General features: G+C 42.0%; 1 protein-coding gene across 1 annotated transcript; it reads left to right on the top strand.

Moving 5' to 3' along the window:
* Positions 1-235: 235 nt before the first annotated feature.
* LOC308693750 (olfactory receptor 1-like) lies at positions 236-1192 on the top strand (the record flags this gene model as incomplete). Its single annotated transcript, XM_081370847.1, has 1 exon — positions 236-1192. Exon 1 carries the CDS (start codon positions 239-241, stop codon positions 1190-1192), a length of 954 nt encoding a protein of 317 aa, XP_081226973.1. The 5' UTR covers positions 236-238.
* Positions 1193-14312: the final 13120 nt, after the last annotated feature.

Genomic DNA, 14312 nt, shown 5'->3' with positions numbered 1-14312 from the left:
CAGACTATTCAATTCAGAGCAGCTCACAAATATTCAGACACTGTCATTGTTTGCTCTGCTTATAAAACTTTAAGATTATTTAGTCTTTGATTGAAATATTATGCTGAAAGTTTACATAAAGGTATATATTCAACATTTGAAAATCAGATGTTAAAAGTATGACATGACAATTTAGTGAAGTCCATATTTTGGTTATTTCTTTATAGTAATTTCTATTTTCAGAAGAGGCAAAGCTGCCATGAGTTTATCCCAGAATATCTCGATTGTTCATCCTGAATACTTTTTCATCACTGGGCTCACAGGTACACCATACAAAACTTATTACTATATGTTCTTATTTATCATATATTTTATTACTGTAATTGGGAACTCTATAGTCCTTCTCATTATAGCTCTTGAACGGAGCCTGCACAGTCCAATGTACATTGGTGTGTTTAACTTGGCCTTGGCAGACATTGGTGAAACTAATGCACTGATTCCTAACATGGTGAAGATGTTTTTATTGGACTCACAGTACATCTCATACAATGCTTGTTTGGCAAACATGTTTTTTGTGAATGTCTTTATTACTGTGCAAACTTGGACTCTTGTTGTTCTGTCATTTGATCGTTTCATTGCAATTTGTTTTCCACTAAGATATCATGCTATAGTGAATAATAAGTTAATGTCTATAGTGTTTTCAGTAATATGGGCATTTAACACCTGTATGGTAACACTGTCAACATCTTTGATGACCAGACTTTCATTCTGTAAGTCCAACGTGGTAGAAAGTTGGTATTGTGACTATGGAACATTGCTGTGGCTGCCATGCAATGACAATAGCATTAATAAGTTATTAGCAATCCTCATTGAAGCTTTATTCATTGTAGCACCACCTTTAATTATAATCCTGTCATATGTGGGCATTTTTCTTGCTTTATGTAAAATTACAACTTGGGAAGGACGTTTAAAAGCACTGAAGACCTGTGTTTCTCACATTTTGGTAGTTGGATCATTCTTTCTTCCCATAATATGCATTTTGATTGCTTCACCTTCTACTAATGCCACGATCATCAGCGGATCTCTTTCATTTGCTCTTCCACCAATGCTAAATCCCATCATTTATGTTTTAAACACAGCTAAAATCAAAGACTTAATCCGAAAAAAGCTTAACAACAGATCTGCACCAATTAGAGGGAACGTTTCAAAATGACAGTAATGCTTCTCTGTGCGTTCTTCAATAATTGTGAATTAAACTACCTATATGAAAAATTACATTTATGTATTTCATTAATATTTTTAGATCCATAATGTGGAAAATAAAAGTGTACAAGCAGAAAATAAAATCAGTCTGCTAGATTCTTAACATTGGACACATTAGATGTGTGTTGGTTAACAGCAGTGAAATTTAGTTTAGGCCTATTTATTTATGAATGAATTCATCTGATTTCAAGTGTGTGTGCTGTACTGTGTTTTTTGTTGTATATTTCTGTCAAAGAGGAGGTTTGATAAAGATGATGTTTTAATAACAGTTATTGAATTCAATTAACAACAGCAAAAATACGGCAGAGATGATGGTAGTAAAAACAGAAGAGGCAGATGTGGACAGCAGTGTTTCAATATTCTGTATATACTTTAATCATAAAAGAAACTGGCTCGCATGCACAAACTGTTGCCGGGAGAAGGCCACTATAGGAATAATGCATGCAGATTCTCAATACAGAAAACAATAATTTACAAACAATGCCTCCAGGGTGCAGGGGCAAGAAGGAACAAAAGCAAATCCAACTGGACAAGAGAACCCATACACAAAATAAATATATTTGAAATATATTTTCAGGATATATTTTGGAATATATGCAAATATTTTAAATTGGCCCAATAAATATATTTCATACTTATATTTCATATATTTTTGTTATATTTCAGAATATATTTCAATGTATTTTTTTCTGTATGGGTCCCCAAAAGTGTCAAAAATATATGTGGCATATATTCCAAATACATTGAAATATATTCTGAAATATAACAAAAATATATAAATATAAGTATGAAATATATTTATTGGGCCAATTTCAAATATTTGCACATATTTTAAAATATATCCTGAAAATATATTTCAAATATATTTATTTTGTGTATGGGAACATGAGTGAGTAGCAGAAGAATGTAATCCGCTGGACAATATATTTTGACAAGCACAGGATATAAATAGGCAAAGTAACAAGCAAAACATTGCTCATTAGTGGCTGATTGCTCATTGGTGCTTATTTAATGCTGTCCAGGGGCCGTTCTTCGTACGTTGCTTAAAAATTCCGAGATCAAATTACACATCCAAGATGATATCATCGTGCTAATCATGATCTGGCTAATTAGGTTCTTCGAACACACCTGCCGGATATGATTAGTATAGCTGGATTGAGTTATCTGAGATAATTGCATGTTCATGCGCTCAGGGCCGGTTCTAGACATTTGGAGGCCCTAGGCAAAATTCATGTTGGAGGCCCCCCACCCCCAATAAAACCACTTGAAACAAATATGATTCCTAACCTTTTTATTTATACAACATTTATTTTTAAATGTAGTATATTTTTACTTACACAGTACATAAGTTTGGACAAATTACTATTTTTAATGTTTTTGAAAGAAGTCTCTTATGCTCATCAAGCCTGGATTTATTTGATCAAAAATACAGAAAAATAATATAGTGAAATATTATTACAATTTAAAATAATGGTTTTCTATTTTACTATACTTTAAAATATATTTCTGTGATGCAAAGCTGAATTTAGTGTCACGTCCCCTCGGACTTAACTGGCTGGCGCCTCTATATATACAGTCATGGGCTGGCGTTAATGTGACGTAATGTAACAGTCTATGGTTAAGATAAACATCGTCACTATTTTTAGTTAATAAATACATTTTGAAATAAATTGTAGATAGGACATTTGTACATTTTTTTTTTTTTTTGTCTCTCTGTCTGGGCCCCATCCCGCCAATCGGGCCCTAGGCACGTGCCTAGTTTGCCTTTGCGTTAATCCGGCTCTGCATGCGCTGGTTAAAAGGGGATATGTATCGATAGTAGAAACATTAATCAGCAACGCTGCTATTGGCTGCTCAGCATGACCAAAGAGCGGGCTCAGTTTTTCTCCTCAGCAGAGCAAGAACTAATAGTCGAAGTTTATTCGGAACTTTAATGTTTAATCAAAACGCCAGGGAACACCTCAAAGTCTACAAATGCCAGGAGAGAGGGCTGGCAAAAAGTAGCAGACAATTTAAATCCATTAGAAGTGGCCATGTTAGATGTTTTTATCACTTATTAGCCTATATATTTTTATTTTAATAATTGCATAATTACTTTGTTCATTGTAATGTCAGAGTCACCACACTAGAACATGGGAACAAATAAAAGTGAAGTACAAAAATATTCTACATAATGGTAATTTTTAGTTATATTATAGTCTCTTTTATAAAAGGCACTGTTAAATAAATGGTTGTCTGTTTATAAAAGCAACCAAGAAAAAGCCTGAAAAAAAGAGAAAAGATCTTAGTAGCCTACACTGTAAAATAATTTTTGCTGCATTAAATTAAGGCTGTATAGTCATTTCAACTGTTAAATCTTGAGTAATGATGAATTGCTTTGACTTGTGAAAGTGAAAACTGATAAACTTGTGTTAATGTAAATTTTTCCCGAGTGTAGTTCATTGTAATGACATTGTGTTTTCCTCTTTTGTGCACTTTTACATAATACACTATCTCTTGTATCTGTTCCCAAGAAAGTGGTGGCTAAAATATGTGCAGTAAGTGGACATTTTCTAACTTTCCAAAGGAAAGAAAGTATAAGACTTTGTAATGTCTATTTGTTTCCATTGCACTGGACAGTGAATAAACCCTCTCAGATAACGTACTCGGTTACCTAACGTAACCTCGGTTCTCTCTAGAAGAGGGAACGAGTATTGCGTAAGTTGCCTACGCTATGGGTAAAGTCATCTTTTCTCGCGATATGCAGGCAAAAAATTATCCTTAATTTTTGTATTTATTGTCAACGCAGTGCAGCAGCTAGCAGACCTAGAGCGGCTGTCTAGAGCGCTCATTGGCTGTCGTGCGGCAACTGCAGCAGCCAACCACTGAGCCCAGCGTGACGCCCAGGGAAACCCGGGGAACATAAATTAGTGGGAATCAGGTGGCCAGCAACGCGGGCCAACACATGTACATAAGCACACCGTAGGGGAATATAGAGCGGCGCAGCCGGACTATATTAAGAACAACAACCCTTATTGTGCAGCTCAACCGGGAGAGCTAAGTCACATGAGAGTAGACTGTGCATGAACACTGTGGGCAGAGCATACACCCCGTTAGACTGATAAGATTTTAGCCTGCAAGGCGGGAACTTCCAGGTTGTAAAACCTAACAAATGTAGAGGGGGAGGCCCAGTCTGCCCCCATACAAATGTCATGAATAGAAATCCCGCTGGACCAAGCCCACGAAGAGGCCATGCCTCTAGTGGAATAAGCCCTGATGCCCAGAGGGCACTGCAGGTGTTTAGACGCATAAGCTGCTGCGATAGCGTCCACTATCCATCTGGATAGGCTATGTTTAGAGGCAGCGAGACCCTTGCTGCGCCCACCAAATGAAACAAAGAGCTGCTCCGAGCGCCTGAAGGCGGTGGAGCGCGTAATGTAAACTCAGCGCCCTGACAGGGCATAGGAGGTTAACATCGCCCTCGCTACTGGATGCTGGCAGAGCCGATAGAGAGATGACCTGCGCTCTGAAGGGAGTGCCAATCACCTTGGGGACATAACCATGTCTTGGTTTGAGGATGACTTTAGAGTCATCTGGTCCAAACTCAAGACACGCAGCGCTAACAGACAGCGCGTGTAAATCCCCCACACGTTTAAATGATGACAGAGCTATCAGAAAAATGGTTTTAAAGGGGCTATATGCAACTTTTCCCCAAAAATAAACGTAACAATAGCCTTTTTATTTTACCATTTATGACTCAAACATCTCCTGATGAGCATACTGACACCTTGTCCGCTCACAGTGGGTGCACCTATAAGCCTGTATCCTATTTTTCCTATTTTCTGTCGGGTCGGATTTTTCCCGCGCTGTCTCCGGATGTGACGTCAAGCGCGTTCATGTTAAACGTTTCAGATCACTCTGCCACCACCGCTAGTCAGCAAGTAGCCTACACTCGCAAGCAGTGCAATGGATGATAAGAGAACACTTAACTCAAACAATATATGTATTTGACTGTTCTTACCTCAGTAAACATAATGTTGACCTCCTTGCAGCAGATGACTTGTGAAGTGTGCACGTACGAGCGCGCGCTGCGAGAGCGAGCAGAAAGCAAGAGCAGTTCTGTTTTTTGGCCACAGGTGTCAGTCGTGAGTTTAAATTTCAGAAAAACGCATATAGCCCCTTTAAGCGACAGGTATTTTAGATCCACGGAGTCTAATGGTTCAAAGGGATGCGTTTTCAGGGCCTCTAGGACCAGAGAAAGATCCCAAATAGGAACCGATGGGGGCCGCGGGGGATTCATCCTCCTGGCTCCTCTGAGGAAGCGGATGATGAGCTCGTTCCTTCCTATTGACTGGCTGCGCGTTGGCACAGTGAACGCTGCAATAGCCGCCATACACTGGAGGGGGACCTGCCCTTGTCCAACAGCTCCTGAAGGAAGCAAAGCACCCACGAAACCCCACAAGTACGTGGGTCTAGATTTTTGTAACCAGACATTACACTCTCTTTGAGATTTTTCTGGGTCACCGTAAAAACGGCGATTGTGTGCAGGCGAGCGGGTAGCGTTACCGGCTCGTTGACTGCCAAATACACTTCAGCAGTAGCCTTTCTTAAGGGGACTGACAAAGCGGGGTATTTTGACGGTGGTCCGGCCGTGGCGGGACTTAACCGTCTCTTCCTCCTTGCGGCTGCTAGGAGATCGCGAGCTTAGGCCAGGGTCCCCGAGGGGGAGCCGGTCTGTGAAGGCTGGCTGAGCGCGATCTAGGGCGGCTGCCCTGTCATCGCTGCGAAGACGGAGGCTGGGCTGGACGCTGGTTAGAGCTTCGCGCAGGAGGCTGATCTCGAGAGCGGCCTGCAGCTGAGCTAGAGCGTCGAGGCAGGAAAAGGTTCATGGCATGCATGGTCTTTTGCACCTCCGAGAAGCGGTCAACGATCCCGTTTACCGCTTGGCCGAAGAGACCGGTGGGGGAGAGTGGTGCGTTGAGAAAGGCAGCGCGCTCAGAATCCCTCATGTCAGTGAGCGTCAACCAGAGGTGCCTCTCTGTGACGGTGAGCGACGACATGCACCTTCCCATGGCCTAAGCCGCGGATTTAGTATGTAACGTGAGGCAGATTGTCAGGTCTCTATATGATTAAATTACTGACATCACCCCGTGATCAACACCCCCCTCCAGTCTCTGTGATTTAATTAACTCACTGGAATCCTCATTTACAAACCCCTCTATTGTCTTAAGACTCCGACGCGCAGGACGCGCAGACCGATTGGCGCCTACTATCTGCATAAATCATTGATCTCTGATCCGAAAGACCCTAATCTATTCCTGAGTAAACACACAACCTTCTGTTCGACTGTTTCGGCTAAGATTTGCTGACCAGCAAAAGGCCAGTCGGACTGGAGATTCTAAACCCCCCCCCCCCGGGACTTCTTAACACTGATTAACACTTCAAAACAAGAGAACAGTGTTTGACCAGATGTCCAAACATGTGCTGACTGTTAAATTCATCAATTCGAGAAGATACACACACACACACACTGAGGGGGGAAGAACGCAGTTCACGCGGCGGACACAGCCTCGTGAACTGGAGATGACATTACGCACACACACAAAACACAGACACCCTATCATACCCGACCACGTGTGGTTAAAATTACCCTGTAAACTATATAAAATGTATTTCTGGTTGTGTTTCGTGATCCCCATACCTAAATTACTATATCTATAAGCTGTATTGGTATATAATCAATTTGATGTGCATGTAATCACAAGAAATCATGTATCGTTGTGTTATTAGCTCACAGAATGATCATTCGCGGTATTGTTTTGTTCCAAAGAACCCAACAGTGTTGAATCTTTAACACAAAATATCAGAGGATGCATTCTTTCATTAATACCCGTTTTATAACTGTTTATGAACGAGTTTATCCCGTCAGTACATAGTCGGAAGAGGCGTGTAGTGTACTTGCCACAATATGTCCTCCCAAATGATTGGCTCAGAAACAGGAGGAAGGCGTGGCTGTGGCTCCTTCAAAACAAGGCACCAGCTCTCTCCTCTTTGCAGTTCGCCAGAGAGAGAGAGAGACCCGCCTCCTTCCTTCCTCCAAGAAACCTTTGTTTGCTTTTTATTTCGTTTTTATTCTAAGGCTTTCTTTTCTTGATAGTTTACCTCAGTTTGATAATTTTCTTAAAAACCAACGAAACCAACTTAAGACTAAATCATCTTTGGCTAAGTTGACGCACGCTCTGAGTTGCCATCGCAACAACCCCGCCTTGACGACGCATCTGACCACGTGTTTCCAGGCTCCTTTTGTCCACACAGACGCACAAACGAGGGCCAATAGGCAAACAAGTAAAGTAACGTTACATTCTTAAATTCGCAATCCGAAAGAAATGCTGTTTAAGTTGTCTAAGAATTACTAGAAACTGTTGGGGTCTCGTTGTCTAGGAATGCTTTAAACTGTCTTTGCCTTTCTCGAATTCTCTCACTCATTCTTTACACACACACTTACACTCACACACACACCCGCACGCTCACCCACACACACACACGCACGCGTTCCTAGACATACACACCCACGTGCTCCCAAACCCACACATCCTCTTACACACTAACATCTTACACACACACCAAAAACTCTCTCCCTTTCTCTCTCTCATTTTCTCTTTCTATCTCTCTCTCATAATTTTGTTTATTTTATTTTATTTTATTTCTTATTTGCGATCGTTTATATTGTTTGTTTGTTATGCATATTTACTCCTGCGTGATTGAAATAGTACATGTAATCTTTAGTTGCTTGATTAAAAATTCCATAATCTGCTGAATTGAATCTGTCTCATATTGTTCCATTGCTAAAGTCCCTGAGAGTATGATCTAACCTAAAGCTCTACCAGATTTTAATATCACAATTTGTAAATTGCTTAGAACACGAAAATTATCGTCCTAGTGGCCACAGGAGGGTGATTTTGCCAGAGTTATAGGCCAGTTACTGTTCAGAGATCGTGCTACCGGATGCAGGCCAGACGGTTGCATGATCAATAAACATTAACTTCTACCTAAACTTCCCCCGATTAATACATAATCTTACCTACCTCTATTAATGTTACTACGAGTAATCTTGGGATTATTAATATATGGTGAGGTTTGACCTATTCCCTATTTGGAATAATTTAATTTATGTAAGCAACATATGAATATTCATATCTGATGAATATCTCCTCTCATTCGAGCTAATAAATTCCCTAAACAGAGGCATTGTTGTTACAAATAGCACGGAGGGAGAGATCCGTCGTGCTCCGTAAATCTGTGATGGTGGCTGGGTCCAGGCCCTTTTCGTCCATCTCACGGAGGAGATCGGACTGGAGGATCTGCAGAACTGCCATGGATTGCAGGGCAGATGCAGCCTGTCCGGCGGCAGAAAAAGCGCGGCCGACAAGAGCTGATGTGGTCCTGCAAGCTTTGGATGGGAGGGCAGCCTTTGAGCGCCATCCAGAAGAGGGCGGGCAAAGGTGCGCTGCTACCGCCTCCTCCACTGGGGGGAAACGTTGTATCCCTTCTCAGTGGCGCCATCAACCTGTGAGAGCGCCGAGGATGCGTGAGAGTGGAGTCTCGCGGAGAATGGTTTCGAAACGATTTCGAAAGTTTCGTGTGGAGCTCCGGCAGGAAGGGTGCAGATCGGTGATGAAGGAAACAGCCGTCGAGTCTGTTAGGCGCGGGCTCCTTGGGCGGCAACCACTCGAGGCCAAGCTGGTCCACGGTTATCCCCTGAGGCGGCGGCAGTGAGGGCCGAAGCCGGCAGCTGCACGTCCGGAAGGGGAGGGCGGAGAAGGAGAGAGAGAGGCTCGAGGGCAGGGTTCCAGCGAGCTCTTGAATGCCGCCTCAAACTCCGGCGGTCTCTGGGAGCGGCGCTTCTTTCTGCGCGGCCCGGCAGGGACGGGCGGGGTGACAGCTTCGGCGTCCAACACTTCAAGTCAAGCCCGCAGGGTCGACATTAAAAGCTCTTCGCAGTGGACGCAGCCTCCCGAAGAGAGAGTGAGGGCTGCGTGTTCTCGACCCACGCAGAGAGCGCAGATCACGTGGCGGTCTCCGGCGCTGAGCGGGGCTCGGCAAGAGCCACAGGAACTGCGAGGCATTTTGATAAAAACGCTTGAGCTCTTTTAGAAAAGTGTGTGTCGCGGCGGCGAACACACACACAGTAGAGCAGAAAAAAGGATAATTTGTCGCCGGATAGCGTGGCAAGCACGGATGGCTGAAGGTGGCAAAGACGACCGGCTTCTTCAGACGTTTTCCTCTGCTTGCTAGTCGCTGGATTCAATGGCGGCGGCTTCTCTCAGGATTCAGTGATGCGTAGAGCTTCATATATATGTTGTCAGAGCGAGAATTTTCATGTGAATAAATACATAGATCAGTGCGGTGTGTGCGCGAGCCACACGAGAAAACACTGTATCCACGCCACTGATCGCAGCGGCAACGAGCACTTGATTTAAAAAAGACATTTTAGCGCTAGATCATCTCTTATTTAAAAAACGACTAAATGAATGCTCTGCCAGTTAACTGGAGATGTTTTATTTATTTGTAGAATTGGTACATTCGTGCCGCGAGATGTTTTAAAAAGTGGTGGGGACAATATCGACCCTGGCAAAAAGTGGTGGGGACATGCCCCCCCCGTCCCACCCGCCCCACCCACCCAACCCGCAAATTACGCCTATGATGTATACATAAACTTTAAACATGCCTGATATCAGAATCGTTAAGAAAATGCAAGAAAAGAGCCCTTTGAAATACCCCACTGTTAGGCAGATAGGATGCTTAGACCCCTCCGTCATGAGCAGAGACCCAGAATGGTGCAAGGGAAAGATGAAGTCTCTAGTTCAAAGATTTCTGCGGGACAAGCAGTTGACAGGAGGAGTTTCAGCTGGTAGGAATATTATAGGAAAATAAAGGTTACACACAGCACAGTATGCATAAGCTGTGTTCTCAGTACTTTGATCATAAGAACATTTTGAAGATTAGTTTGTTTGTTTTTAAATGTGCTTGCTTAAAAATAGTATGATATGGGAGTATAATATGGGCTTATACAGTAAATAATTAGATGTTACATATTTTACATGGATTATATAAATCTTCGTCTTCCTTTCATGTTCAAACTCAGATTAAACAAATACATTTACATCGACATCCTGTACTAGGTATATAAATAACCATTCATTTCAATTGATGTTATTTATTAACAGGTGATGCTGTTGTGCAACAGTTTGACAGCTTTCTCTCTCTGCATGGCAAAAGTGAGGAGTTCCTCTCTTTCAAACCCATGGAGCAATGACTTGATAGTTTCCTTCACCAAACTCTCAACGCGTCTTATCCTGAGCTTCGGAGTTTCATTCAACGCCTCCTGCTGTTATCTCATGGGCAAGCTACGGTAGAGAGAGGCTTCTCCGTGAACAAGGAAGTAGAGACATTCAACATAAAAGAAGAAACTGTTGAGGCCCAGAGACTTGTCTGTGACCAAGTACATGCTTTAGGGGGGGTTCTCAAAGTGTCCCTCACAAAGGAACTACTGGCTTCTGTAGCCTCAGCCAGGACCAGATACAGGATCTACCTTGATGAGGAGAGGAGGAAGAGAGAGGGTGCCATGCGTGGACTAAAGAGAAAAGCTTTGGAAGATGAGTTGGAAGAACTGAAAAAGAAAAAGGGGGTGTTGACAGTGGTGTGCGCCAGCCTTCAGAAGGACGCCGATCAACTAGCTGAGCAGGCCGAAAACAAATCGAAAACGCTCATGGCTGAAATGATAACAAAATCTAATACTCTAAGGAGGAGATTCAAGGAAAAGTGCTGTGAACTGAGAAATGTTGAGTCAGAGTTGGAACTAAAATTGACTGAATTAAGGCACATGCCTTAATGAACTTATTTACACAGTAAATGACTGTGCAATTTCTATAGCTCTTGCTTACATGTATGTACTTTGAATACATTAAAGGAGAACTCCGGTCAATTTTAACATTGAGCTCATTTTTTTGTACATTTGGAGTGCTGTCAATACAGAGAACAACGACAAAAATCGGTGTTGCCTACATTGAGTTATTCTATTTTTAAAATTTGCACCCTGTTGACTTCAATGGGGCAAGTACTAAACCTGCTTTTAGCCTCTTAACACCCTTGATGTGTCATTACAAGTGCACAGAAAATGTGAGTGATTCCTTCTGAGTGATCACGGGTGAATCTGACTGCAGTAGATGTGAAAGATATGTATAAAAATGATGTTATTTAAGCCAGCGCAAATACCTGTGTTTACATCCTGTTTTCGGTTGAAGTCCAAAGTAATCGATTGCCGAGTTCACGCGCGTGATCATAGGTAACTAAACCTATGCGCGTGAACTCGGCAATCGACTACTTTGGACTTCAACCGAAAACAGGATGTAAACACAGGTATTTGCTTCGATTCCTCCGTCCTCATTTTCTTTCCTTGCAGCCTTCCATCGCATCCTACAGGGGGTGGAGCTGAAAGCGACGAAAGGAAACGACGTTGCACAAATAAGAAATGAGAAGCACCCATAGACAGTAAAAGAAATGGACACAGTGACCCCATAGACTTCAACGGAGAAAAGTGAAGTCAATTAGAAGCACTCACTTCCTGATGGCTGAGCGTACTGCGCAGCCTCAAACTGAGCTTGATGACGTAGATGTGACGTGAGTAACCTGTCTGTCTTCTAGCAGCTGTGCCAAAAGAAATCTGAATCATTCCCTTCCGAATCTTGCAGAGACAGAGAGCGTGAGTAGGAGCTGTCATGGGCTAGGAGCAGGAGCAACTTTATGACTCTCTATGGGCTTCTCCCTTGACTTTATGCCTCCACGTCCCCCCGATTGCCTGCGAGCTTCTCCTCCTGTCTATACGGTAATTACTCTACTGTGCGACCGAGAGTTGCGTGGTTATGACGCAATCGTTAGCCTATTTTTACAAAAACTGCTTCTACAGGTCCATAACATATAAAATACAAGGTAATGGAGCCTTTTATACATTGTCGTGTTTCTTTAGAAATAAATAATGGACAAATGGAGTCTTTAAATGCCTCAGATGTAAAGTTATTCGCTGTCAAAGTGACGCCAAAATGAATGGGAGTCAATGGAATGCTAACAGCAGGTGATGGTCTGCTAATCAATGGCGGCCCCCAGGGAAGCAACGCTTTCTGGGTGATGGATTACCCCCTTGGAAGCACCCAGAGCAACAGTTTCAACCTTCTTTTATCATTTCCTGACCATGTGACTAAAACGCAAATGGAAAAACCAGACAGGAGCAATCGATCAATGCAGCCACTTATAGCCAAACCGTATGGTTTTAATTTGTCATAGCCATCAATGTGCCAGACATGATTTGGCCCCAAAGAATGGTAAACCCTTCTCACAAATCTTCTACTTGAGCGTTGTTCAAGGCCTAATGGATCATCTTGCCTTCTCACTGTAAGATTGTGTTTTTGACGTAGGGTCTGTCACATTGTGCGGTAACCACAATGCTGTCCAGAGCCATTCAACTCGTCAATAACTGTCCGGACAATGTCCAAAGGTGAGCCGTTTTTTCATTTGTACAAAAATTCAGGGTATGAAGGCTCATTTTAAATTTTGTGCTTCGATGTCCTGCTCGCCACAAGATTTTTTTACCACTATTTTAAGTTTTATATGTCTACACAAAGAAGGACATAAATTATACTAAATTTAATTTGACACACTCAAGCTTTCAATACATAATAGAAATGTTATTATTAAGTTACAACTTTAATTGGTAGAAACAGCTTTCTTAGAATTCAGTTAATAAACAGTATGCTCCAATAACAGTAACTTAAGGTTTAGATTACACTTTAGGTTCCAAGGCAGACTTAACGCATAGGCTACTTAGGCTACCATGTTCAACTTCTTAAGCCAAAAGCAGGACATTAGAGCCACAAAAGCTGCATAAAGCTGTAACCGTTCTCAGATTGTTTCCACAAAATGGACAAAACTTGCCAGGCTAGGAAGACAATGGTTGAAATGATAACATTTCAGCTGACTATCAGTGGGTGTTCATGAAACAAGAGCAGAGCTAAACTGTCTAAATCAAAAATAATTTATCCATCTTCTGCGTGTTTCATGAATCGATACATTAAGATTATCAGGATATCAAAACATTCAGTAAAAATATTTTGTTCGCCAACTCTCACGCATTCAGCGTGAGACTCACGAAATTGACACTTATCACACGCTCTCACGCCACACATCCATTTTCTCATGCACAGAAAAATCGCTAAGCAAAGAGGACATGGAGACCGACAGACTAGACAGAGCAGGTTACTTATTTATATAATAAAGGGTAAAGGTCAAAGAGGTAAATAAAACAGCTGGAGATCAATTGTCACATAACATTTACCTCAGGAAAGCCATTTAATGACCAGAATTTGAAGAGTTCGTTCCAAAACATGATAAACGGCATTTTAAAAAGTATTGTATGTGGTCTCTATTGGAAAGTAAATTTTTAATTTTACATAAAATGCGATATCCGTCGTGTTATTCTGTCATGTTTTCTCCCTTTTTTTCCAAACAGCGGCAAATGCCAGTCTCCCTTCTCAGAATGCCATACATCTGCTCAACCAATCACAGCGCACCATTCCACGCATTGTAAACAGTAAAGGCGGCGCTTTGAATACACCCAGCATCCTAGTTTTCCTTATCCACTTTATCAACAAACAAACAAAAAAAGGAACAATTTTGTCGGCATTACCTGTGGTAGAGAAGAAACATAAGCCATCGAAATCTAATCTAATCTAAAAGAAGAGGAGCAAAAATGCCAGCTGTTGCTTGCTCTCACACGACAGCATCAAACTTCTGTCACGCTGACACATTGACCCCAGGGGATCTTTTGAAAAACTTTCCACTGTTTTACTCAAAGTCAACAAAAACCGAGCAGGACCAAGCCATTTTACAGCTGATCGCTGTCCAAAAAGTTCAGGAGGTATTTACTAGCGATGGCTGATTGAATGTTCAATCCAAGTTCAGAGGCTGTCATATGTGGATCAACTTACTTTGTTGTGTATTTTCAACAGTTTCAATATGAAAAATAACTTTTATATTGA

Source organism: Scardinius erythrophthalmus (genome assembly GCF_964197995.2).
Source record: "Scardinius erythrophthalmus genome assembly, chromosome: 7".
NCBI classification, from domain to species: domain Eukaryota; kingdom Metazoa; phylum Chordata; class Actinopteri; order Cypriniformes; family Leuciscidae; genus Scardinius; species Scardinius erythrophthalmus.
Note: the sequence above shows the minus strand (reverse complement) of the source record. Positions and strands in the feature narration are given on the sequence as shown.